General features: G+C 35.3%; 1 protein-coding gene across 9 annotated transcripts; it reads right to left on the bottom strand.

Moving 5' to 3' along the window:
• Positions 1-716: 716 nt before the first annotated feature.
• On the bottom strand, positions 717-25797 carry MTIF2 (mitochondrial translational initiation factor 2). Of its 9 annotated transcripts, none has more exons than XM_017654677.3 (15): positions 25738-25797; positions 25180-25352; positions 23673-23898; positions 22885-22996; positions 19562-19733; positions 18955-19115; positions 17963-18139; positions 9678-9817; positions 7581-7705; positions 6104-6308; positions 5501-5753; positions 4694-4834; positions 3164-3328; positions 1398-1538; positions 717-911 (listed from the first exon to the last, which is right to left on the bottom strand). In XM_017654677.3, exons 3-15 carry the CDS (start codon positions 23889-23891, stop codon positions 739-741), a joined length of 2184 nt encoding a protein of 727 aa, XP_017510166.1. In that variant the 5' UTR covers positions 23892-23898; positions 25180-25352; positions 25738-25797; the 3' UTR covers positions 717-738. The 9 variants fall into 9 exon arrangements, with proteins under 9 accessions (XP_017510166.1, XP_017510162.1, XP_036846987.1 ...); XM_017654673.3 differs by having other exon boundaries at positions 25264-25352; positions 25738-25795; XM_036991092.2 differs by lacking the exon at positions 25738-25797 and adding an exon at positions 25458-25730.
• Positions 25798-25809: the final 12 nt, after the last annotated feature.

Genomic DNA, 25809 nt, shown 5'->3' with positions numbered 1-25809 from the left:
TACTACTTTGGACCAGATAATTTTTTGTTGTGTGGGTTCCCTGTGCATTATAGGATGGTGAATGGCATCCCTGGCTTTTACCCACTTGATTCCAGTAGTATAGAGCCCCGCCCTAAAACGAAAAAGGGTAATCCAGACATTGCCAAATGACCTTTGGTGAAGAACTGGCCCCTTAGTTTGAGATTTGTAAGAATTGGTGTTAAGAGGCTACATAACTTATTTGTTATGTAAAAAACTTAAAGGCTAAGCTTTGTCAGTTCAGAAACATGGTGAGTGAGTCCCTGGCTGGTTTGGCTGGTATGTTTGCCATCTAGTACAAGGGAACATAATTGTCAATGTCAAGCGAAACTCAATTTAAACTAGTTTGCTAATACTGTTAACACTGAAAAAATAATTTTGAGCGGTATTTATTTGGTGCCATATTTTGCCCATGGAGCTTGATTCAGGGAGGATTGTTTCTCTTGATACAACTCTTACTTAAAACATGCACTTGAAGTTTATTAATAAACTGATCATTGTGTTTAGTGATACACCAATAATTACTCCCTTTTACCATATTTCCACTCCAGTATTTCTAGTTGGAGGCATCCTTAGATAAGTTTTCCTACTTCTGTAGCATTTTGTCAAATTAGGTATGTGAGTGCTTGACAGACTAGAGTGTTTTTTTTTATCAGTAGTGGTGAATTCATAGTCAAACCATTTCTATAATAAAGCAATGTATTTAATAATTTTTAATATTTAAAATCCTGGATCCCAAGAAGTCTTGACTAGAACTTCCTTTTCTTCATAACAAACAATTTCATCTCCCACTTTAAATTCTACCTTTTCTTCATCCAGGCTGAGACCACAATCCATTCCAGTTTTGACAACTAAAATGTCATCTTTATGGTGTTTCAGTGAGGTTAATGAACCTTAAAAAACAGAAAACAATGTTCATATATTCAACAAATAAGTACCTATTGGCGCTACATAAATTCTAACGTTTTAAAATCCTGTCAAGAGTGAGAGAGACCTACATCGTACATTCAAAGGCAGATAAACTGCAGAGGACAGAACTGTGCTCAGGACTTGAAGCCATGATAAAAGACATTGCAGGCAAAAGTTCTAGTTAAGAAAGGTTGGAAATAAGTATGTAGTGAGTCTAGGAGACAGGGCTGTAAAGATAGTTTAGGGCCAATTTTTAGAAGCTTAAAGAGTAAAAGACTGGGGGACTAAAATACCCAGAAGGGTCAGCAGTACTAGTAAGGTAGGGAGCCCAACTAGAGACCAATTAATGAGCAAGAAGGCAGGCCTGAACTCTTCTTGATAGGAAGAGTGACAGATGAACAAACAGACTAGATGGTTACACGGCATGAGGTTTTGGTGACTGCATTTGATAACGTTTTGATGTTGCTTACCCTTCCAAATAATGTGTCCATTACGGATTAACTTAAATTTTTTTTGTTTTTCTAATTGTCCCTTTTGGACTCTGCAACCAGCCACAGGAACTTTTTTCTTCCCTTCTGTTACAGAGAAGGTAGCTAGTATAGAGGCCTCACCTTTAGGAAGAAGAAAACATTTAAGTGCACAGGAAATGAAAGATTCTGAGAAATAATTTCTGACATTGTGCAGGGCAAGAATTAAGAGGTGTGAGAAAAATACAAACTCATGGGTAGAAAGGTTTTCTCTGACTCCACTGACTTTATTTTCTTGACCAATATTAGAAATAAAAACATGAAAATCCTTGTGAATTCTTGGAAAAGAAAATCACAAAAATATACATGCTTACCAAGAGAATGAACAAAAGAAAACCACATGTTTTTGGTTGAGCAAGATGGACTAGAAGGTGATAAGTACAATTTCTGTCTGCTCCATGAAAAACCTGGTTTTCAGCTGTCCCTCTATATTTTCTAGAATATCTGTTACCTTACTTTTAATCTCACTACTGGTAATTTGTATCCACTTAATACTTATTCTGTAACTAAGCTTAATTTTTTCAATGACTGAAAATTAAATTCCAATAATGACATTGGTATATAGTATAATGTACTAATTTTCTGGGGTAAGTGTTATTTAATGCTTACTGCTAGGAACTCTCACATGACTCATAGTTTTCCAAATTTCTCTTAACATAGGAACATAACATCTCTATGATCATGTTTAGGTCAGAAAAGCCTAACATAAATCTACTGTGGACCAAAATGCAAACACTGAAACTCATTCTGAGGAAACATCAGACAAATCCAAATTAAAATACATTCTGCAGTCACAATTCAAAACAAGAAAGACTAAGAACTAAATGTAATCTATGATCCTGGACTGGGGGGAAGATATCTATAAAGTATATTATTAGGAAAATGGATAAAATTTGAATATGGTCTGTGGCTTAGATTACAATATTAATGTTAAATTTCCTGAGTTTTGATATTTGTTCTGTGGTTTTATAAGAGAACATCACTGTGCTTAAGAATGCAAGTATTTAGTGGCAAATGGACACAATATCTGTTACTTAAAAAAAGGTGTGTGTGTGTGTGTGTCTGTCTGTCAAGTAGGACAGGCATAAAACAAATAGGGCAAAATGTAAACTGGTAAACCTGGGTAAAGGGTATATGGGAGGCAGTCCCTTATACTTGTAATTTTTCTGGAAATTTAAAACTGTCATCAAAATAGTTAAAAAAATGTGTGGGGAGGAAAAAGCAGGTAAAATGATTCAGTCCATCTTTAATAAATTTAGCCTTTAATCAGGCCAAACGATATGCTAGAAGAATATTTTCAAATATTTAATTTAAATGTAAATTTTCTTCTCATGGCAGATTTCCCTTTCAGCTCCAGGACAAAAATCAATGGCTCCTTTTACGACACTGAATAATCTTTATGCCTCTGATTCCAATGTAATTTGTATTACAATTAGTTGTTCATGTATGAACTTCAGGGCAAATTCTTACTGCCTTAGTTGCCTTTGCATCCTCAGGACCTAAGTACAAAGTGTCGCAGAGGCAGGTGTTTATAATACACATGAACTTACAACTGAGTTCTTATAGTAGTTATTTTTTCTAGAACACCGGATATGTATTGGAATAGTCAATGTATTTCAACAATTAAATATACTTCTCTCATATTTGCCTTCAAGTGTTACTTATAGCACCTAAGATATGAATGTTTAGAGCTAACATTCAGCACTTACCTATTGGGTCCTCTTTCACACTGGGGGGCAACCTACTGCCCAGTTCTTCCTGCAAATCTTCAATAAGATGGTAAATGATTTTGTGAAGTTTAATTTTTACTCCTTTTTTTGCAGCTAATTGTTGGATAACACTGCTTGCACTCACACCAAAGCCATATATAACACCTGGCAAGCAAAAATACTGCATTACACCATTTGTCTTTAGAGCAGAAACTCAAATCTAAATTGTTTTATTTCCTTCTATGTAAATTAAAAACAAAGTAGGGAAGATGAGAAATTCTATAATTTTTTCTCATGAAAAATAGTAAATTTTCAAATTAATTAGAAGATTTTATAAATTCTATTGTGGTTGTTTAACAAGGAAAATTTACGATATTTAAATCTACTCATTTAGGAAGTATTATTTTAAGTGCTATAATGTGCAAGGCAGCATGCTAAACTAAGCTCGGTTTTTACCAGAGAAGTAAGAAAATAAAAAATGATTAGGGCTGAATATTAATTATTTTAATAAAAATTCTATTATTAAATTATAATCTTATTGTCTATTTTTGTCAAATTTTTTTGGTTACAGATATTCAGTTGGCTAAAAGATGCTCAAAAATAGTTATTTGATCTGTAAAGTTCAAGAGTTATCCAAAAAATGAAACAAGTTCCATGGAGCTGACCACTTTACCAAAGAACAAATAATGTATTTAAATGCAAATACCTTGGGGGAATAAAAAGCAAAAGCAAATATTTGTACCTTAAACAATGCAAACAGCTTAAATGAAGAGAAAAACACAACCACCTTCAAAGTCTTATTTATAATCATCTAATACAGTACCTACATTACATAGTATAGTGCTATGCCAGTTAGTGCCTATAAAATACTTTGAATTAACCAGCATTTTTGAAAATACCTTTCAGTGGTAGAGATTAACATCTAATTTTACTCAAGGTAGGTCATGAAGTATTTGCTTCCTAAATGATTCATTAATCACTCAGTAATTTTGGTGCTTTGCTAGATGTTTGACTAAAGTGGCAGTTATGAGTCCCCTCTCTTGAGTATCATAACTTGACTAATGAACAGTCCTCCTGCCTTCTACACATTTTAAACAAAAAGGAGCTTTTGCTCAAAGAAAGATAGAATTTGTAAAACTACCAGTGAAAAATGGGTATCCAAAAAAAAGACAAAAGAAAGCACTGTATAGGCTGATTATGGTGTTAGGAGAATTCAAAAGTCTAAGTGAAAGACCCAACCGTGGATTAAGTGGGGAAGTGGGAGGAATGGGGAATGGGAGCAGTACCAAAAAAAAACTGAGACTTGAAATAGTTTCCCAAAGTTGCAGTACAATGACAAAGGGAGCTATGGCTGCAAAACTGCACATCCCATCAGCCCTAATTGCTAGCTTGGACTCCAATACAACAGGAAGGAAGAGGCTGTGAGGGTAAATGTCAGATATGACTAGCCAAGCAACAAAAGACAGAAGCCAAATGGTTTACAATGTATTCTAGAGAAAAAGTTAAACAAATAGGAAATGGAATTCTTACCACAAAATGTTTCAGCAAGGTTAACATCATTTTCACTAATATCACCCACACCAAAATGTACTAATTCAAGTTCACACTCATGTGACGCATCATAGGTTTCCATAATGTCTAAAATGGCCTCAACTGAACCATCAACATCACCTAAATGCAGCAAAAGTTTAAAATTGTTGGTGTTAACAGTTAAATATGAACAGACAAAAATGACAATAGTCTTTTGGAATGGCATAGTAGGAATGGCACTTATCATTAAGTCCACTTTTATTTAGGTTTAGCATTATAAATATCTATTCAACTTAATCAAGTATAATGAACCAAACATACATTTACAACAAAATAAAAAAAAAAATGTTTACTAAGAAAATTTTCCCCAGTTGCGGATGGGTAAAAAGGGTGAAAGGTGCTAAAAGGTAAAACTTACAGTTCTAAAGTCAGTGATTCCTGGGGATTAATGTAATGTACAGCATGGTGACTATAGTTAATAATACTGTGCTGCACATTTGAAAGTTGCTGAGAGTAGATCTGAAAAGTTTTCATCACAAGAAAAAAAATTTTGTAATTGTGTATGGTGATGGATATTAATTAGACTTACTGTGTTGATCATTTTGCAATATATACAAATATTGAATCATGCTGTACCTCTCAAATGAATGTAATATTACATGTCAATTATACTTCAATTAAAAAAAAAACTCCCCCAAAATACATAAATAATTCTGGCTTATATTTAAAGCCCAAATTAATTGTGAGAATAAAGAAATACATAAATTCCAAAAATGTGTTGTTGAAGTGAAATATTTAAAAAGTCACCTTTAATAATTATAGGAAGTACCCTTAAGTCTCTTTCTGCTTTCTTTTTTGGCTTTAAGGATTTTTGTTCCTTTCTTTCTTGGTACTTTATAAATGATCTTTCCTTCCAGGACAAAGTGCCATACTTCTCACGGGCTTTCTGATGAGCTTCTTGGTGTTCCTTCCGCTTTTCTTCTATGATTTTCAAATCCTCTTTATTTTTCTCCTGTTCTTGTTCATACTTCCTCCAGTGAACAACTTCACGTGCCCTTGACTTAACAGGGGAAAAAAATGGACATTATTTAACAAAACAGAAACCAGTAATTGCTGAGTTAAAAGCTTTGTATTTTTCCTCCATTTAGCTTAGCTTAACTCATATATGAAACTGATTATTTTAAGTTTCAAGAAACTTATCTAACTTTAGAGGCTTAATGTATGATTGAAATTATTTAAAATTTTTTCTCACATTTAAAAAAATTCAATAGCCAAATTCTAAAATGGTACTGGCCCCTTATAGGCTAGAATTACTTTTTAACATTAATATACTTATTTAGCATAACAATAAAGATTGGTATTTAAAATCATTATATTATATCTAATGAATAGGAATTAAATGTGATATACCTCAGATTCTACTTCAAGAATGTCATCTCCTGCAGAAGGGAGGTCTCTCCAGCCTATAATTCCCACTGGCATGCTGGGACAGGCCTCATTGATTGTTTTTCCATTTTCATCAAACATTAAGCGTACTTTTGCCCAACTCCTTCCAGCAACCAGAATTGAGCCTTTTCTCAAAGTTCCTCTTTGAATTAAAGCTGTGGTAACAGGACTAAAAGGAAAATAAAAGTATGTATTCTTAATGTCCTAACTGAGATGTAATGGCATTTTCTTAAGTAAAGCAAAGGTATCTTTATGAGATTTAAATATATACAACGTACACACAGGGTTATTAACTCCACCACCTCTCAATTCTCAGTTTTTCACACTACAAAAACATTTTTTCACTATTGCCAAAAGGTGCCATAATGTTATGTTATCTTTACCATTAAAAAAATAAAATAAAATTTCTTATAAGGTTATGTTAGTCGAGGGTACAGATAGCTGAGTAGGTTCTAACAGAATCTTAATCCCCTTTTTGGCAGAAGAATGTCTACTGATACAAGAATGGGTAGAGAAAATGCTGTATATACAATGGAATGTTATGCGACCTTAAAAAAAGAAGGAAATCCTATTACATGCTACAACATGGATGAGCCTCAAGGACATTATACTAAATGAAATAATCTGGTCAAGAAGGACAAATACCATATGATTCCATTCATCTTAAGTATCTAAAGTAGTCAAAATTATAGAAAAAGAAATAGAAAGGAAGTTGCCAAGGGCTAAGAGGGAAAGTGAGGGGGAAATTAGTGTTTCATGAGTAGAATTTCAGTTTTGTAAATGAAAAAGTTCTAAAGATCTGTTGCACAACAATATGAATATACTTAATACTACTGAACTCTACATTTAAAACTGGTTAAGATGGTAAATTTAATGTTATGTGTCTTTACCATTAAGAAAAATTTTCTTGTAAGGTTACGGTAGTAGAGGGTTCAGATAGCTGAGTAGGTTCTGAGAATCCCAGTCCCCTTTCTATAATTTAATTGTTAAGCAGTGAGAAGACCTCTTCTGCTGATAGGGAGGGAAAATTAAAGAAGAGAAAACCATTCCAAAGAACCTCCTATATATTATATTAATGGATAAGGAAATAAAGAACTTAGAAACATAAAATACAACAACTGCTATTTCATTCCAATTTATGTTCATCTATGAGGCTTTTACCAATCCCGTTAAGTCAATGAGGGGAAAAAAATCAAACAGATTGAATTACATAAGCCATCTAAGTATGACTACTGGATGTATACAGACAGTTGCTACAGTCTACTAATTACTGCATTTTGTGTTCTGTATGCTAGTGTAAAAAAAATACTTTTTGAAACAAATGCTTTGAAAATATTGTTCATGGGCTAACAATAACATACAATAAAAATAATGTCATATAATCAAGTCACAAAAACAATAGAACAAAATTATTAAAAAGCAAGCATTTTAACAGTCCTACCCTCTTCCTTTGTCCGTGAAAGATTCTATTACTGCTCCTTCCACTGGACCAGTGGGGTCTGCTTTCAATTCTAATATTTCTGCAAGGGCAATTGTTGCCTCTGCCAAAGCCATCAGATTATTGCCCTTTAACAACAACAAAAAGTTATTAATATACATTAATAAATATTATTTGTAAATATAAATACCAGGGTCAGAAAGCCAAACAATCCTTGACAGTTATATTTTTCTCTTTAAGCATTAAGAGCATGAGAGTTAGAAGGAAAGAAAGAAGGCAGGAAGAGATAAGCAAGAAAGCCTGATCCAGGAACAGATCTTGCAAGGAGCAGTGGCAAAGGATGGCCACTAGTGATGCTTGTCAGTAACCTTTCAGAACACATGCTTCATTCCTCTCTCTCTCCTCTGTCTCTACAATTGTGTTTTCTTTCTGTTACTTCCTTTCATGCTACTTTACATTTGAAGTTCTATCCAACTGAACAAGCTTCCACATCTGTTAGTTAATTTGATCCAACTCAAGAATCCTGGTAAAGTAAGTTATATCAAACATTACTTACTTTTATTAAATAAATAAAGAGAAAAAGCACTGACTAGACCCAGGCTTTAAGCCACACTCTTTAACCACCTAGCTGTGCAACCTTGAAAAATCATTTCATCTACCTTGATATCCTTTTCTCAACTGTAAAATGAAGGAGGTAGATTGGATGATTCTTTCACTTTTAATGACCCAGGTTTACTATGCTTTGTAGGGCTCCAAGATAACACAGCTGATAACAACTAGTGATGGAAAGGAAACTGATGGGCAAAGAATTTTTCCATTTACCATGTCAGTTAAGAGATTGCTCACAACTGTTAAGAGTATAAAACAACAGAGACAACTGTAAACAAAACCGACTAAATACTTGCTTACCCATGGGCTTTTTTTTTTTTACCTATTCCTAGTATATATTACAATTTATAAAATGCTGCTGTGAAGAGCAGAGCTGGGATTGTTCCTTTGCATGAAGTAGTCCATTATCTCTGCCTTGGGTAAGACAGCCTCATCTTACTTCCCTGCCATTGTCTCCTAACTCTCTCCATTCCCAGGAATCATCTCTGCCATGTCTCCAAATTTCCCTAAGCAGCTTTACTATCTATTCATCTGATGGTACCTGGACAGAAAAGGTGGCCATGTCTTCAAATGTTTAATTTGACCATACAGCTTTCAGAGTGCAACAGCAATCAAGGTATAGCAGAAAGATAACAAAGTAAGGTGGCATTTTATGAATTTCAGAGGAAAAAAGGCATGGCTAGCATGTTAGGGGTAACAAACTTAGGAAAAGCAAGAAAAAAAAAATGAGCCAATTACAGGAAGGAAACAAAAGTACCATCTCTTCAGTGAATGATCAGGGGGAAAATTCTGTATTATGAATAAACCATGAAATATGATAAGAATGGAACAAAGAAAGAAAATTGTACTTAGCAGCAAACTGTATAGAAGAGAACTGGAAAATGCTATCACAACACAGATAATGAGCACTCTTGGTGTTTTTCAACCAAAAGAGAATAATTGGTAATTTAAAAGATAATGGAATTCATCATTAATAACATTATGAGACCTAGAACAATTTAATTCATAGAAACATTAAGTCCATCAATAACAAACTGAACCGAAATGGTTCATCTTTGTATTAATGAAATTTTTGTTTAAATCTCTATTAAATGCCCAAGACCTATTCCATTGTTTTTCACTATAAAAACAAGCACTTTTTATTACCAACTGTATTTCATTTCTTCTTAAAACTGTCTTTAGCCTACTATTACCCTATCTTCACATCAGTCACCATTTATTCCCCTCATTCTAAGTATCTCATAATAAGAATAGCATTAGGTTTAGACTCGACATCCCAATGAAAGCTATGTAATCCTGGATTGGTAACTGACCTTTCTGAGCCTAATTGCTAATCTATTAAACCAGGATAATGATTCCAGTTTTGCACCCAGAGAATTTTTAAACAACAGAAATGATGTATGCCAGAATATTCTTCAAGCACAATGAACTACTTGCACTATGTACAGCAATCCCATCTGAACAAATCATCTCCGAGGTGCCTGCATTTACCGTAAGTGCAGAGATGTGCACTGCTTGAATGTCGCCTCCATAATCCTCACACACCACATCATAAGCTAGCAGTTCTTTTTTCACTTTTTCAGGATCAGCCTCAGCTTTGTCACATTTGTTTATGGCAAGGACAATAGGAACTGAAAGAGACAGAGTTATAAAGAGTGCAAATGACTTCAATTACACCTTCAATTACAGGTATTCACAAGGAGGACACCAACCTTTTCTGGCTTTCTTTTTATTCAGTGAATGTACTTAGATAACAAAAGACCTAAAAACACATACTTTAGTCCCACCCTTCTCTGCTTTCTATGTGTAAAGGAAGAATCTCAGATGGGATATGTCAACACTGTAATTATAAGCAGATTCTGAAATAGGAATAGGCACCTCAGATAATTTTTTTAAAAAACAGTATCATGGTGGGGAGACAGGATTAAAGATGGAGGCATGAGAGGTGAGACAGAGGCTTCCTCCTAAAACCGCATATAATATGAAAATATAACTAATACAACTAATCCTGAAAGAGCAACAGGAAAGAGGGCTAAGCCAGACTGCATACAGCTGAAGAAGAGAATAAACTTCTCGGAACAGGACAATGTACCAAAGCTGTGGCCCGGTGGAACACAAGCCCTTCCCCCACCCCAGCTCACTAGTGGGAGGAAGAGAAATGGAATGGGGAGAGAGTGGAGGCCTGGAACTGCTGAACACCTAACTCTGGGGATCTGCTCTGGGAGCACAAACTTACATTTCATGGTGTTCTCATGATTAGGGGGGTTGCAAAGCTAAGACAGGCAGAATACCTGGAGAGACTGAGATTCCAGCCACTTGTGGAAAAGAGGGATCCATAAACAGCTGCCTCTGGGACAAAAGAAAGGCGGGCAGTCTGAGAGACTTCCTAATAGTGAGAGGGCTGCTAAAGGGGGAAGGATTGCACAGAGCTTACTGCTCAGAAGAAAGGACAGGTAGACAAAATTGTGCCAGTGCACTCTGCCCAACAGGTTGGGAACTTTCATGATCTTCCTGTGCTCCATCCCCCTGGCTGGCTACGCAGCTCCAAGGCCCCCCTCCATGATACACAGCCTGCTGCACCTTCCTCCTGGCCAGTCCCACCTGGCTCGCAAACTGGCAAACCCTACCATGGCATTAGGCCAGCCAGAGGGATGCCCCGCCTACAGCAGCTACAGCAAAGCATAGAGGCTTATACCTGTGTGCTTGGCCCACTGGTTCTGACAGTGGAGACAGGTATAGCAGCTGGGAAGCAGAAAACAGCTCTTTCCTTCCCCCAGGGAGCAACACTGCTCCCCTGCGACCCCCAACATTGCTTCAGGGGCTGAGCAGCTCCAGAGAGTAGAGCTTCTGGGCACTAGAGGGCACCACATACAAATATGAAATGTCAAACAAACCGGGTTCAAAGCAAAATTATGAATACACCAGAGTAAGATTCAAATGAAATCAACCTCATGAATCTTCCTGAAAGAGATTTCAAAATAAAAATCACTAACATGCTCATGGAGAAACAGAAAAATATTTAAGAACTCAGGACTGATTCCAGTCGGAGATCCAATCACTACAGAACACAGGATGAGAAATGAAACATACAATGGAAGGTTTTAAAAGACGGTTAGATATGGTGGAGGAGACAAGAACTGAAACAGAAATTAGAGAAGAGGAATTCAAAGAAGTTGAGGCACAGAGAGAAAAAAGGATCTCTAAGAATGAAAGAATATTGAGAGAAATGTGTAACCAATCCAAACGGAACAATATTCGCAGGGGTACCAGCAGAAGAAGACAGAGAAAAAGGGATAGAAAGTGTCTTTGAAGAGGTAATTGCTGAAAACTTCCCCAATCTGGCCATAGAGGTGCACAAATCTCCCAACACAAGGGAACCAAGGAAGACAACACCAAGACATATGACAATTAAAATGGCAAAGATCAAGGATAAGGACAGACTATTAAAAGCAACCAGAGAGAGAAATAAGATCACATACAAAGGAAAACCCATCAGGCTATTATCAGACTTCTCACCAGAAACGTTACAGGCCAGAAGGGAGTGGCATGATGTAGTTAATGCAATAAAGCAGAAGGGCCTCGAACCAACAATACTTTATCCGGCAAGACTATCATTTAAATTTGAAGGAGGGATTAAACAATTTCCAGATAAGCAAAAGCTGACAGAATTTACCTCCCAAAAACCATCTCTACAGTGTATTTTGGAGGGACTCCTATATATGGAAGTGTTCCTAAGGTTTAATAGCTGTCATAATAAAATCACAGTAAAGAAAGTAGAACAATTTATTACTAAGCAAATGCAAAATTAAATCAACTACTGCCACAGTCAATCAAGGGGTAGACAAAGAGTATATACCTAATACATAAAGAATGGAGGAGGAAGAAAAAGGAGGAGGAAAAAAAAAAAGAACCTTTAGATTGTGTTTCTAATAGCATACTAAGTGAGTTAAGTAAGACTCTTAGATAGTAAGGAAGTTATTAACCTTGAACCTTTGGTAATGAAAAATCTAAAGCTTGCAGTGGGAATAAGTACATACCTATCCATAATCACCCTAAATGTAAATGGTCTGAATGCACCAATCAAAAGACACAGAGTCACTGAATGGATAAAAAACAAGACCCATCTATATTCTGCCTACAAGACTCTCACTTTAAACCCAAAGACATACACAGACTAAAAGTGAATGGATGGAAAAAGATATTTCATGCAACTAATAGGGACAAAAAGGCAGGAGTTGCAGTACTTGTACCAGACAAAATAGACTTCAAAACAAAAAAAAGTCACAAGAGACAAAGAAGGACATTACATAATGATAAAGGGGTCAATCCAATAAGAAGATATAACCATTATAAATATCTATGCACCCAACACAGCAGCACCAACATATGTGAAACAAATATAAACAGAATTAAAAGGGGAAATAGAATGCAATGCATTCATTCTAAGAGACTTCAACACTCCACTCACTCCAAGGGACAGATCAACCAGACAAGAAAATAAGTAAGGACACAGAGGCACTGAACAACACATTAGAACAAATGGACCTAAAAGGCATCTACAGACCGCTCCACCCAAAAGCAGCAGATACACATTCTTTTCAAGTGCACATGGAACATTTTCAAGAACAGATTATACACTAGGCCACAAAAAGAGCCTTGGAAAATTAAAAAAGATTGAAATTGTACCAACTGGCTTCTCAGATCACAAAGGTATGAAACTACAAATAAATTACACCAATAAAATGAAAAATCCCCAGAACATATGGAGGCTTCACAACATGCTCCTAAATAACCAGTGAATCAATGAACAAACAAAAACAGAGATCAAGCAATATATGGAGACAAATGACAATAATTCAACACCGCAAAAATCTGTGGGACGCAGTGAAGGCCTTCCTAAGAGGAAAGTATATTGCTATCCAGGCAACCCTTAGGAAAGAAGAACAATCCCATATGAACAGTCTAAACTCACAGTTAATGAAACTAGAAAAAGAAGAATGAATCAGGCTCAATGTCAGCAGAAGAAGGGAAATAATAAAGATTAGAGCATAAAAAAATAAAATAGAGAAGAAAAAAAAGAAGCAATGAAAGCAAGAGCTGGTTCTTTGAGAAAATAAACAAAACAGATAAGCCTCTAGCCAAACTTTTCAAGAAAAAAAGAGAGTCTACACACATAAACAGAATAGGAAATGAGAAATGAAAAATCAATACGGATACCACAGAAATACAAAGAATTATGAGAGAATACTATGAAAAACTATATGCTAACAAACTGGATAACCTAGAAGAAATGGACAACTTTATAGGAAAAGACAACCTTTCAAGGCTGACCCAGAAAGAAACAGAAAATCTGCATAGACGAATTACCAGCAATGAAATTGAATTTGTAATAAAAAAAACTACCTAAGAACAAAACTAGACCAGATGGCTTCACTACTGAATTTTATCAACCATTTAGTGAAGACCTAATATCCAGCCTACTTAAAGTTTTCCAAAAAGTGGAAGAGTGAAAACTCCCAAACTTATTCTATGATGCCAGCATCACTCTAATACCAAAACCATGCAAAGACACCACAAAAAAAGAAAATTACAGACCAATATCCCTGATGAACATACATGCAAGCAGAAATACTCAACAAAATATTAGCACACTAAATTCAAAAATACATCAAAAAGATCATCCATCATGATCAAGTAGGATTTATTCCAGGGATGCAAGGATGGTACAGTATTTGAAAATTCATCAACAACATCTACTACATCAACAAAAAGGACAAAATCCACATGATAATCTCTATAGATGCTAAAAAAGCATTTGACAAAATTCAACATCCATTCATGATAAAAACTCTCAACAAAATGGGTATAGAGGGCAAGTACCTCAACATAATAAAGGCCATATGTGACAATCCCAAGGCCAACATCATACTTAACAGCGAGAAGCTGAAAGCTTTTCCTCTAAGATCGGGAACAAGACAAGGATGTCCACTCTCCCCGCTTTTATTCAACATAGTACTGGAGGTCCTAGCCACAACAATCAGACAACACAAAGAAATAAAAGGCATCCAGATTGGCAAGGAAGAAGTTAAACTGTCACTGTTTGCAGATGACATGATATTGTACATAAAAAACCCTAAAGAATCCACTCCAAAACTACTAGATCTAATATCTGAATTCAGCAAAGTTGCAGGGTACAAAATTAATACATAGCAATCTGTTGCATACCTATACACTAATGATGAACAAGCAGAAGGATAAATCAGGAAAACAATTCCATTCACAGTTGCATCAGAAAGAATAAAATACCTAGGAATAAACCTAACCAAGGAAGTGAAAGACCTATATTCTGAAAACTATAAGACACTCATGAGAGAAATTAAAGAAGATACCAATAAATGGAAACACATCCTGTGCTCATGGATAGGAAGAATTAATATTGTCAAAATGGCCATCCTGCTTAAAGCAATCTACAGATTCAATGCAATTCCTATCAAAATACCAACAGCATTCTTCAGCGAACTAGAGCAAATCGTTCTATAATTCATCTGGAACCACAAAAGACCCTGAATAGCCAGAGCAATCCTGAGAAGGAAGAATAAAGTTGGGGGATTACACTTTCCAACTTCAAGCTCTTCTACAAAGACACAGTAATCAAGATAATTTGGTAGTGGCACAAGAACAGAACCATAGACCAATGGCACAGACTAGAGAGCCCAGATATAAACCCAAACATATATGGTCAATTAATATACAATAAAGGAGCGTGGACATACAGTGGGGAAATGACGGCGTCTTCAACAACTGGTGTTGGCTAAACTGGACAGCGACATTCAAGAGAACGAAACTTGATTATTGTTAAATCCCATACAGAAAAGTAAACTCGAAATGGATCAAAGACTTGAATTTAAGTCATAAAAGTATATACTCTTAGAATACAGTATGGGCAAAAATCTCCCAAACATAAACATGAGCAAGTTTTTCCTGAACACATCTCCTCAAGCAAGGGAAACAAAAGCAAAAATGAACACATGGGACTGCATCAAACTAAAAAGCTTCTGTATGGCAAAGAACACCATCAACAGAACAAAAAGGCATCCTACAGTATGGGAGAATATATTTGTAAACAATATAAGGGGTTAACATACAAAATATATAAAGAACTCACACACCTCAACACCCAAAAAGCACATAACCTGATTAAACAATGGGTGGAGGATATGAACAGACAATTCTTCAAAGAAGAAATTCAGATGGCCAACAGATACATGAAAAAATGTTCCACATCACTAATCATCAGGGAAATGCAAATTCAAATCACAATGTGATATCACCTCACACCAGTAAGTATGGTCAGCACTGAAAAGACTAAGAACAACAAATGCTGGCGAGGATGCAGAGAAAGGGGAACCTCCTACACTGCTGGTGGAATGTAAGCTAGTTCAACCATTGCGGAAAGCAATATGGAGGTTCCTCAAAAAACTAAAAATAGAAATACCATTTGACCCAGGAATCCCACTCCTTGGAATTTACCCAAAGAATACAACTTCTCATATTCAAAAAGACATATGCACCCCTATGCTTATCACAGTACTTTTTACAATAGCCAAGATATGGAAGCAACCTAAGTGTCCATCAGTACATGAATAGATAAAGAAGATGTGGTATATATATACAATGGAATACTATTCAGCCATAAGAAAGAAATGAATCCTAGCATTTCCAACAACATGGTTGGAGTTGGAGGATATTATGCTCAGTGAGATAAGCCAGGAAGAGACAGACAAGTGCCAAATGATTTCCCCCATTTGTGGAGTATAACAACAAAGCAAAACTGAAGGAACAAAACAGCAGTTGACTCACAGACTCCAAGAAGGGACTAGAGGTTACCAAAGGGGAGGAGTGGAGGGTGGGTGGGGAGGGAGGGAGATGGGTACACTGAAGGGTATTATGTTTAGTATACATGGTGTGAGGGATCACGGGGAAAACACCGTAGCACAGAGAAGGCAAATAGTAAATCTATGGCATCTTACTACACTGATGGATAGTGACTGCAATGGGGTATGAGTGGGGACTTCATTACATGGGTAAATGTAGTAACCACATTGTTTTTTCATGTGAAACCTTCAGTAGAGTGTATATCAATAATAATACCTTAATAAAAAATTAAACAGAAAAACAAAAAACCAGTATCATGGTTTGACAAAAGGCTTATTACCCTTAAACCTGAAAGCAAGATCAGCAATTACACTGGAGATAATCTCCAGAAAAAAAACAAGAGCAGAGTCTACCAATTCTAATACCACAAGATCATTTGCCTCTTTTTAATTAATTCATTGTTAAAACCCAACATGCCATCGTCAGATGAAACTAAGTATCAGGGTTGTAAACTTTCTCTTAGGATTTACAAGGAACTCTTTATTCATATACCTACCTCAGGGACTGACACATTAAACATATTCTCAATAAATGTTTACTTAATGAATGAACCAAATAATCTTATAGTCTACTTGTCATTAACAAATATACCTTCTCATTAGAGAAATCATACAAAATTCTAGGAGATAATTCTCTGGTTGAGTTTTGCCAACTCTGTGACTTTCTCAGGTATTAAAGGAAAAAAATTAAAAATAGACACAAAAAAGCTATGCAATTACAACCTACTATTATGAAAATGTACATTCCATATCAATGAGCTGGAACTTAACAGGGACTAAGAGGATAGGTATAGAAAGCATGATGATAGGAATTATCCTATCTCAGCCAATTGCTTTGTTACAGGATCCCAGAAAATTTATTGCCCTCTTCTTTTGTTATATTCCCTAGAATCATTAAGAACGTAGGCTATTTTACAAAGGCAGTTTTGATGAATTAAAAAAGAGAAAGTAACACAAGAAGCTAGAAGACCAGATTCTAAATGGGGATGTTGCAAATTAACTATAACTGGGGGGAATTAATGCCACTCTGTGGTTCTTAGTTTTCACATTGTGAGATTAAAGAACTGGACTAGGTCAGTGATTCTCAACTTTTTTTTCTTCTTGCTAACAAACCTAGGGGAATATCATGCACTGCATCATGAAAATTTTCTCAGGGGAACAGAATTTTCTTGGTGGGTGTAGGGTCATAACAGGGTAACAACGAATGTATAATGTGTGCACGTGCATGTGCATGTGTGTGTCTTGAAGGCGAGGGGAGGTTATCAGTACAATTTTTAAATGGAGAAATAAAAGACAGCCAAGTGATTTTCCTAAAGTCTCAATTTTATACCTTTGACTTCAATTTTATACTTTAAATAAGAACTTACTTAAAGCAGGAGGGGAAAGTTTCTCTTTAGAGAAGAATTCCAGGTAATAAATAAATAAGGAGTAACAGAATTAGAATAGCACCACTTTGCAACTCTTAATAAATTTATGTGATGGGTACATAGGGGTTTGTTATTCTATTATTTAACATACGTTTAAAATTTCCATGATAAAACATTTTTATACAAGTTTTACACCATGCCAAGTAAGAAAGCAGTAGTAGAGGAAGAACTGACTTGTAGTCACAAGTCCCAAGCCGAGTCCTGCCTGCTACTCTTTTGTCTATTATATCCATGAGAAAACAATGCAACTGCTTTTGAGCCTTATCTGTAAAGCAGGTAGAATACTCCTGGGCTTGACAGGAAGAGTAAATGAATTACATGTAAATAGCCCCAAAACTGTAACTCTGTGTAGCAGACCCTTAATGAAAGAGAGAAAAAGCAACTTCCTTCCTTATACTTGTCAGCCACACAGTACCTTGGGCATCTCTGGCATGCTGAATAGATTCTACAGTTTGTTTCATCACTCCGTCATCTGCAGCCACAACCAGTATGACAATGTCAGTGACCTGAGCACCTCTGGCTCTCATTGATGAGAAAGCAGCATGTCCGGGAGTATCGAGAAAGGTTATCTTCTCCCCAGAAGGCAGAGAGACTGTGGAAAGAGAAATCCAAGAACACTAAGGACTCAAATATGTATTCCTTAGTATGAAGGAATATATATGGCATTATCAAACATCACCAATAATTCTTTAAAATAATGTTATTCCTTCCAATAATCTTAATCAGAACAATACAGATCATTTTATAGTGAAAAGAATATACCAGTGAGACTTGTTGTGTAATAATTTCAAATTAAAATTCTACATATTTCTAGAATGTAACTATTTTCACAAATATACTAACTGATATTTATTTTGGAGAGAGACTAGACTGATAATTATCTAGGCAGCCACCCCTACACTGGCAAACATCAGCTGCACAACAAAGGCAATTTAATATGTATTATTGAGTCCAACAGTTTGCCATTTACTAGTTGTGTACCTTGAACAAGTGACTTCACCCAAGTCAGTCTCAGACTCCTATCTGTAATAGGAATACTAACACCTACCTTATGATGTTGCTGTGAAAATAAGAAAGATAAAGCACAAAAGGTGCTCCGCACAGTGCTGGGCACATGTTAGGTGCTCAGCAATGGTAGCTATTATTTAACTATTATTAGCAATGTTATCACAACCCAGCATTAAAACAAACTAAGAATGGGCTAGAAAAAAAGGGTAATATAATTTTCTTCTCATAGAATGTACAAAATAACCTTTATTAATCACCTGCTCTACATTTTGTCAAACCAATGGCTTTAAGCTCTAGCATTCCCTTTTACTCTGAATTTGTATATTATATACTATGACACTTGGTTTAAGAAAATGTGTGGGATTCCCAAGCACTCTGTAAGGTAATTTGTGTTCATACCAAGAAAGGCACCAATGTGCTGAGTGATGCCTCCAGCTTCCAGTGCTGCCACTTGAGTTTTTCGTAGTTTGTCAAGTAATGTCGTTTTCCCATGATCAACATGGCCCATTATAGTAACAACTGGGGACCTTGGGGTTAATAAAGCTGGATCTGCCTGGGGCCTACAATTAACAGCAAACAAGTTTCATTTCTTAAATATCAGTAACACTTTATAGCCAGTGCCCTGGTTATCAATTATCTCTGTGAACTACCACTAACAATAAAACCCAACATTCAGCTTTGATTAGATGTAACTATTCTCCTCTTTTATTTACACAGTATGACATAATATATGACTGCCCACCTATAGTTGGCATCTTCATAACAACAAGTAGAACTGAATAAAATTTTAAAATTCAGCATCAATATTCATACTCAGCAAAATAAGAAAAATAACTCTTTAAGTTTTATAACCTGAACATAACTTCTGATGCTTTAAGCACTTGGGAGATAAGTTTAACCTTAACTCACACATAATTTTAACTGCAGAAATTTTAAGTCAAATCTTTCCATTACAGTGTGAATAAAACTATGTGGCCTTTCCACAACATATGTGGTTAAGTTTTACCTTCTTACAGCATCTTTATTTTCTCTGACTTTGTCTTGTTTTAATTTGCTCCATTTTAATTTCATCCCTGTATTCTTTATCACTTCTTTGATCCAGATTTCATCCAAATGTGAGTCTGCTTCTAGTGAATCTATGTCCACAGCAGTGTTCATTAAAGCTTCATATATACAATCTGGGTGGAGTAAGATAAAAACTTTTGGATTATGGATTAAATATTCAAGAAAATGATACCTATTAATAAGTGTCTACAGAAACAGTACATTCAATGAGAGGACTAACTATATAAGCTATCTCTCTAATGTTAAGAAATCATAAAGAAGCTAAAAAGAAAATAATCTTTAAAATATGTTGAACTTATATTAACTAACATTTCTGTAAATTCACAAATATTAGAATATTTATGTACCTTATGAACCATCTAAAACATTAAATTGCATGTTGTACACATTTAGTACTGAGTAGTTTACTATAGCCTAGTTCTTTGAAAATTTGTCTTATATGTATCATGCATATACAAATGTCTATTGATATGTATGAGTTGACTCTAGTTACCCACAGTAGTTATGTTGTATAAACTCAGTGGGAATACTGAATTAGCAAATACTGAACCACTGCTCTGAGGGGAAATACAGGATTAGATTCCTTCAGCCTCTGGTTACATTTTCATCAACTGATCAATACATACTGTATTTTCTGTGTTTCTATTTAAAGACACCTTATTTAGTATACATTGTGACTCATTAACATTGAACTCATGGCCAAAAATACTGTAACTACTGTCTGAACAAAGCTCTTCTAACATGTATTTTCTCTTACACCTAACATGTAGGCACATTACAGCCTTCTTGTAGTTAGCATCACTAAATAGCACTTCAGCACTATGCTTAGGGTCAATTTTAAACAGTGAAATCAACAAAAAGCACATAAATGTGAAAAATATGGTACTAAATAAACCACAAAAATGACACTTGTTTACAGTATGAGAGCTGAAATAAGGCAGAGTATTGCTTTTCTGAACTTCAGCTAGGAATGTAGAATCAGACAACTCAAATATTTCACTGCTCTGCATATGTCAAGGAATGATTGCAAAACCACTGTTAAGTATTGATTTGGGGGCTACAAATAATTTAAAAGAATTCATCAATACAGAGTCCCCAAATAATGAGGATTGACTATATGACACCCCCCCTACTCACAACTCAGAATACACACAAACACAATTCATCTATAACCTCAAAAACATAAACAGCAAAATGCAGAAAAATAATTAGGAAGTAAAGAGTTTTGATGAGTATTTATTACATGTATTTATTACATGTTTATGATTTTATTTTTAAAAATCTTTGTGCTTAATAACCAACTCACATAATTCCTTTTACTTTAGCAATCAGGTCAGAAGGTAGTGCAAGCCAGCCCTGGTACATCATCGATCCTATGCAAAGAAACCCTTTCCTAAATATCTCCCCACTTCATCCTTTCCTAAGAAAACACATTTTAAGAATGATACAACACAAATTTTCTATATGGATATGCACTCAAAGAACAATAAAACTTTCTAAAAAATTATGAGTACAATTCTGTTTCTAATAATGCTGAAAATCCCTAATAATTCAGTAAGCAGAATTTATGAGAGGTAGCTTATTCACAGGGATTATCTTTTTCCCCCATGTTATATCTAAAGAGTATTGACATACTACTTTATCTTTACCCAAGACTTAAATAGTAGTTACATGTAGAAAAATGTCCAAAGCATTTCAACTAGAAATATTACATCAATTTACTTTAATTGTACTAAAAAAAATGTACTCACATTGCTAATGCAATAGTTAAAAATATTCACCATATGAAAACTACTTTGATTCAAAAGACATGTGAGTATTAAGTAAGCTTCAAATATATAACTTTTATTTAAATTGTAACAAATCAGTTTTGGGTTTAGAGCACTGATCCATGGGATTAAATTTCTATTTTACTTATTCTATTTATTTGGTGATACAAAGGAATTATTATAGTTATGGGTGTGTGTTTGTGGTAATGCTTAAAAAACAAAGAATCCTAATCTTTTAGCAACAGATACAATAGTATTTATGGATTAAATAATATATTAATAACTGTTGTCACTGGCTTATGTATATGTTGTGCTTATTATTCCATTCTTGCTTTCATATGTGTATGAAAATTGCCAATAACATCTTAAAAATGAAGTCACTATTAATGTTACTTATAAAATCGTATCAATAGTTTTCTTTAGAAAAATCCCAAATTACATGGCTATATCCATTTGCTCTCTTAAAGTTTTATAGTTATAAAAGAATTATACAATCCAATTACAGTTATAAAAACACAAGACAGTGTGCTATTTTCTATTCTTTGTGAGGATGTGCTTGCACAAAGAATGGTAACATTTTCAGGTAGGAAACCCAGTAAAATTCTAGTTCTGCTGTAATTTACAAAAATGTAATTCTTGAGCGGTAATTTCATCTGTGATTAAGAACATAAGCTCTGGACCATATTCACTGGTTTCAAGTCCTGGCTCTACAACAATAAATGGGGAATTATTTATCCTCTCTACACCTCAGTTTCTGAACCTAGAAATGGGGATAACTTCCAGGGCTTGTGAGACTTATGTGAATTAACACAGATAAAAATACTGGTATATAGTAATAGCCCCAAAAATATGAGTTATTACTATTAATTCTTTCTTTTTTCTAAGAGTCTGCTTTACTGTTACTTTATTTTGCTACAATAATAGGCTTGTTTGCTGAATTTTAACGTCAGTTTATAATTAAAACTCATATTTTGTTCCAACAGTCCAAAATTGGCAATAAATATGTCAATGGTACAATGAAGAAATTTTAAAATGATGATGCTATATATTTATAAATAAAAATATTATTATTAAAAGTTGTAGTTATTACTATATTTTTCTGCCAGTACTACAAATATTATCAGGAGGAATAAAAAAGAAAAACCTGAAAATTATTTTTTAAAAAAGGCAAAGTTAGAAAACAGCTAAATATGATTCCTCAGTTCAAAAACATTCTTTGGACTTATGGCCCACAAAATTTCTGAGAAAGAAAAGTTAAGATAAACTTTTCCATTTTTATTAAAATCAAAATCCTAGAGAACTGTATTTGGCAAAGTGCCAACTGTATTTGGCAAACTAATTAGGATTTGTAACCTAGTGAAGAATAGTGGAATGACTTCACATCTTTTTAAACCACCAAGCTAATTTTCATCCTTGAATGCCTTAATCTCATTGCAAATAATATACCAGGTATTCTATGTTCCCGTATTTTTCCATGTAAAATTATCTGGCTCACCTAGGTCTTTTCCCATTGCTCTGGCCAGTTCCTCAACAGTCATTCCAATCCATACCTCCACTTCCTTTCTGGATTTTGTAGAAGACAACTGAGGTTTCTTTGATCTTTCTTCCTATTAAAAAATCCAGAATGCATAAAGAAAAAGGAAAAAAAAAGCTTAAGTAACAACTTAAGATTTATTTTTGGAATATCTACCAATCATGGCTCCTACTTCCACCAACAAACATTCCCCTAAGTAGTTAGACTAAAATTAAAAATCCTGCATCCTTAATTCACTGTTATACATTGATTTCCAAGTAAACAAATTCATTAGCATTACAGAACTAGAAATGCCCTTCCTCACAAAGATTTATTGCCTGGAGTGTAATAGTAAGGAATAACCACTTTGTAAATGACAATATACAGCTGGCCTTTGAACAATGTGGGAATTAGGGGTGCCAACTCCCTACACAACATGTGCATAACTTCTGACTCCCCAAAACTTAATAGCCTACTATTGACTGGAAGCCTAGTAACACAGTTGATTAACACACATTTTGTATGTTATATGTATTATATACTATATTCTTATGATGAAGCTAGAGAAAAATGTTTTTTCATATCGTTGCGAACTCCAAAAAATTTTACAATATATTTATTGAAAAAAAATCAGCGTGTAAGTGGACGTGTGCAGTTCAAAGCCATGTTGTTCAAGGGTCCACTATACTCAAAATGGACTTCTACTCATGGTTCTAGGCACTTTTACCCTCAGACCAAATAATTCAATAACTGACAGTATCTCTAACTACCTTCTTTGTTACCAGAAGCCTATACTGAGATAAAGCAGCCCTGATGAACATGTCTGTTTGCCAGGGGCGGGCATACAGCTGAGTTGTCCACACTGGGTAAACAGATGAAAATACATGTCTCCACTGTGCTAATGTTCTTCTTTGACCCAGGCTGTGCAGCTGCCTACTGACAGTATGAAATTGTAGCAAGTTCTCCAACTTCAGTATTTTCTGGTTCATGATTCTCCTAGAAAAAAAATTTTTTAAATAATATTTTGGTTAATATTGAACTCAAGTTATCAAATGAGAATTTGCTATTACATGCAAAGCACTGTTAGAGTTATTTACAACAATAAGTAAAACTGGATTCCTGCCCTGAAAGAATTCACAAGCTAGTCAGATGAGATTCCATACTAAGTACTCTCTAGATATTAACTATTATTACTGTTAATGTTCCTACTATGATAGAACTGAAATACAATTAACTTACAAAAGGCTCTTTTTTTCCACTCAAAAGATCAACTAACAATACCACCAATAGAGTGATTTTTCCAAAGTATAAATTTGAACTCATCAGCTCTTTACTAAACACCATCCAGCCAGCGGCCCCTTTATCCCCAGTTTAACGTACTACTTCAAAACATGATATATAAGGGCTCACTACCTACCCTTTGTTAACCTTTCACTTCATCTCTTAAACTTCTATAGACCCCTCAGTCCTACCCAAGCTTTTATTCTGACCCACCTGTAATCTGATGATTTGTCATGTTTTTTAATCTTTGAGAATGCTGCCACTATTTGCCATTGTCTTTCAACCCTCACATTTTTCCCTCTCCACTGATAGCCCCAAAAAGATGCATTAGAATAGGAAGAAGATATCCAGTACATATCTATTGAATAATGCCTTTTTAATATTGTTCTTGGAGCAGAAGAAGAGTTTATTGAGAGAAAACTGCAACAAAACGCAAGTGTATTTCCCATCTCAGTAGTATAGTTCTTTTCCTCCTTGAGTCTTCTATTACCTCTGCTGTAAAGACTGCACTTCTACAGCTCTGCTTTTCAGTTTTTAAGGGAAGAAGTAACTAAATATTGTAAAAAGTACATGTTTTCTCCTGAGCAAACAATTCCTGAGCACAATCTTACAGGTATTGTATTCAAGAATGTTTAATAAGCCAGATTCCCTTCCTTCAGAGCTTACTGCTTTATGAAGTGTTACTCCAATATAATGATTCTCAGGCACATTAAACACCTCAAGATGTCACATTTACAAAATCTTATTTAGGTATGAGTCCCTGGACTAAGAAGTAAAGAGTGCTCCGAAAGCACAAGATCCTTATGAAAAAAAAATTTTTGTTAAAGTGAGTCTAAAACCAGATTTGACAAGGACACAGATTAATGGAGAGGGAAAAAGGCCTAAATGAAATTAATCAAAGTACAAACATGTAACTGATGCAGGAATTAGAAATATACATGGGGGAGAGGGCAATAATCCAAATATCCAAATATCAAAAACTGGAAGGAACCTCACTTGCTATTTATTCCAAACTCCTTATTTTACAGAAAAGGAAAATGGGAGTCCAGAGAGGTAAGAAATACTTCTCCAATGTCATACCGCTATTTAATGACTGACAGAACTGGAACCCAGGCCTTCTGGCTCCCAATTCGGTGTTGTTTCGACGGTAGGGTATTCTTCCATGGAATCTGAAAAAGAATGTTGGAAATATGCAGCTGCATTGATAGAAACGTCTGAATGTAAGCCATGGCACTTATCTGAAAGGTAGAAAGAAGTCACTGGAGAGAAATTACAGATCTGGGGTGCCTTCGTCTGGAACCCGAACCCAGAAGCAATGGGCATAGCGGAGGTTAGAGCAGCGAGGCCCGCACCCGCCGCGGCGCTCTCGGACTGGAAGCCAGGTGACCGCTTTTGGCTGAATAACGTTTCTCTGTGCCTAAAGTAGGGTCACCAGGGGATTAAATGCACCATGGAAAGGCTTCCGAATGAGTAATGTTTATGATCTGTGCCACTGACACTTCAGGCCAAACAATTTGCGCCACCCGGGAGAACCCAGCTAAGAGACCAGCTCACTTGACTCCTACACACCGCCCGCGCAGTCCGGGTTCTGAGGTCGGGGAGATAATTTACCAGACCCGGAAGAAC

The sequence above is a fragment of the Manis javanica genome, chromosome 1, assembly GCF_040802235.1.
Source record: "Manis javanica isolate MJ-LG chromosome 1, MJ_LKY, whole genome shotgun sequence".
NCBI classification, from domain to species: domain Eukaryota; kingdom Metazoa; phylum Chordata; class Mammalia; order Pholidota; family Manidae; genus Manis; species Manis javanica.
The sequence above is the reverse complement of the archived record's forward strand: the minus strand, read 5'-3'. Positions and strand labels throughout refer to the sequence as shown.

Coding starts and splice junctions, on each gene's coding strand:
- MTIF2 (XM_017654677.3), bottom strand. CDS start 23,891: ATGAACCAGAAAATACTGAAGTTGGAGAACTTGCTACAATTTCATACT. Junction 22,997..23,672: donor GGCTTCTGGTAACAAAGAAG/GTAGTTAGAGAT, acceptor ATTTTTTAATAG/GAAGAAAGATCAAAGAAACC. Junction 6,309..7,580: donor TTCACGGACAAAGGAAGAGG/GTAGGACTGTTA, acceptor TTTTCCTTTTAG/TCCTGTTACCACAGCTTTAA.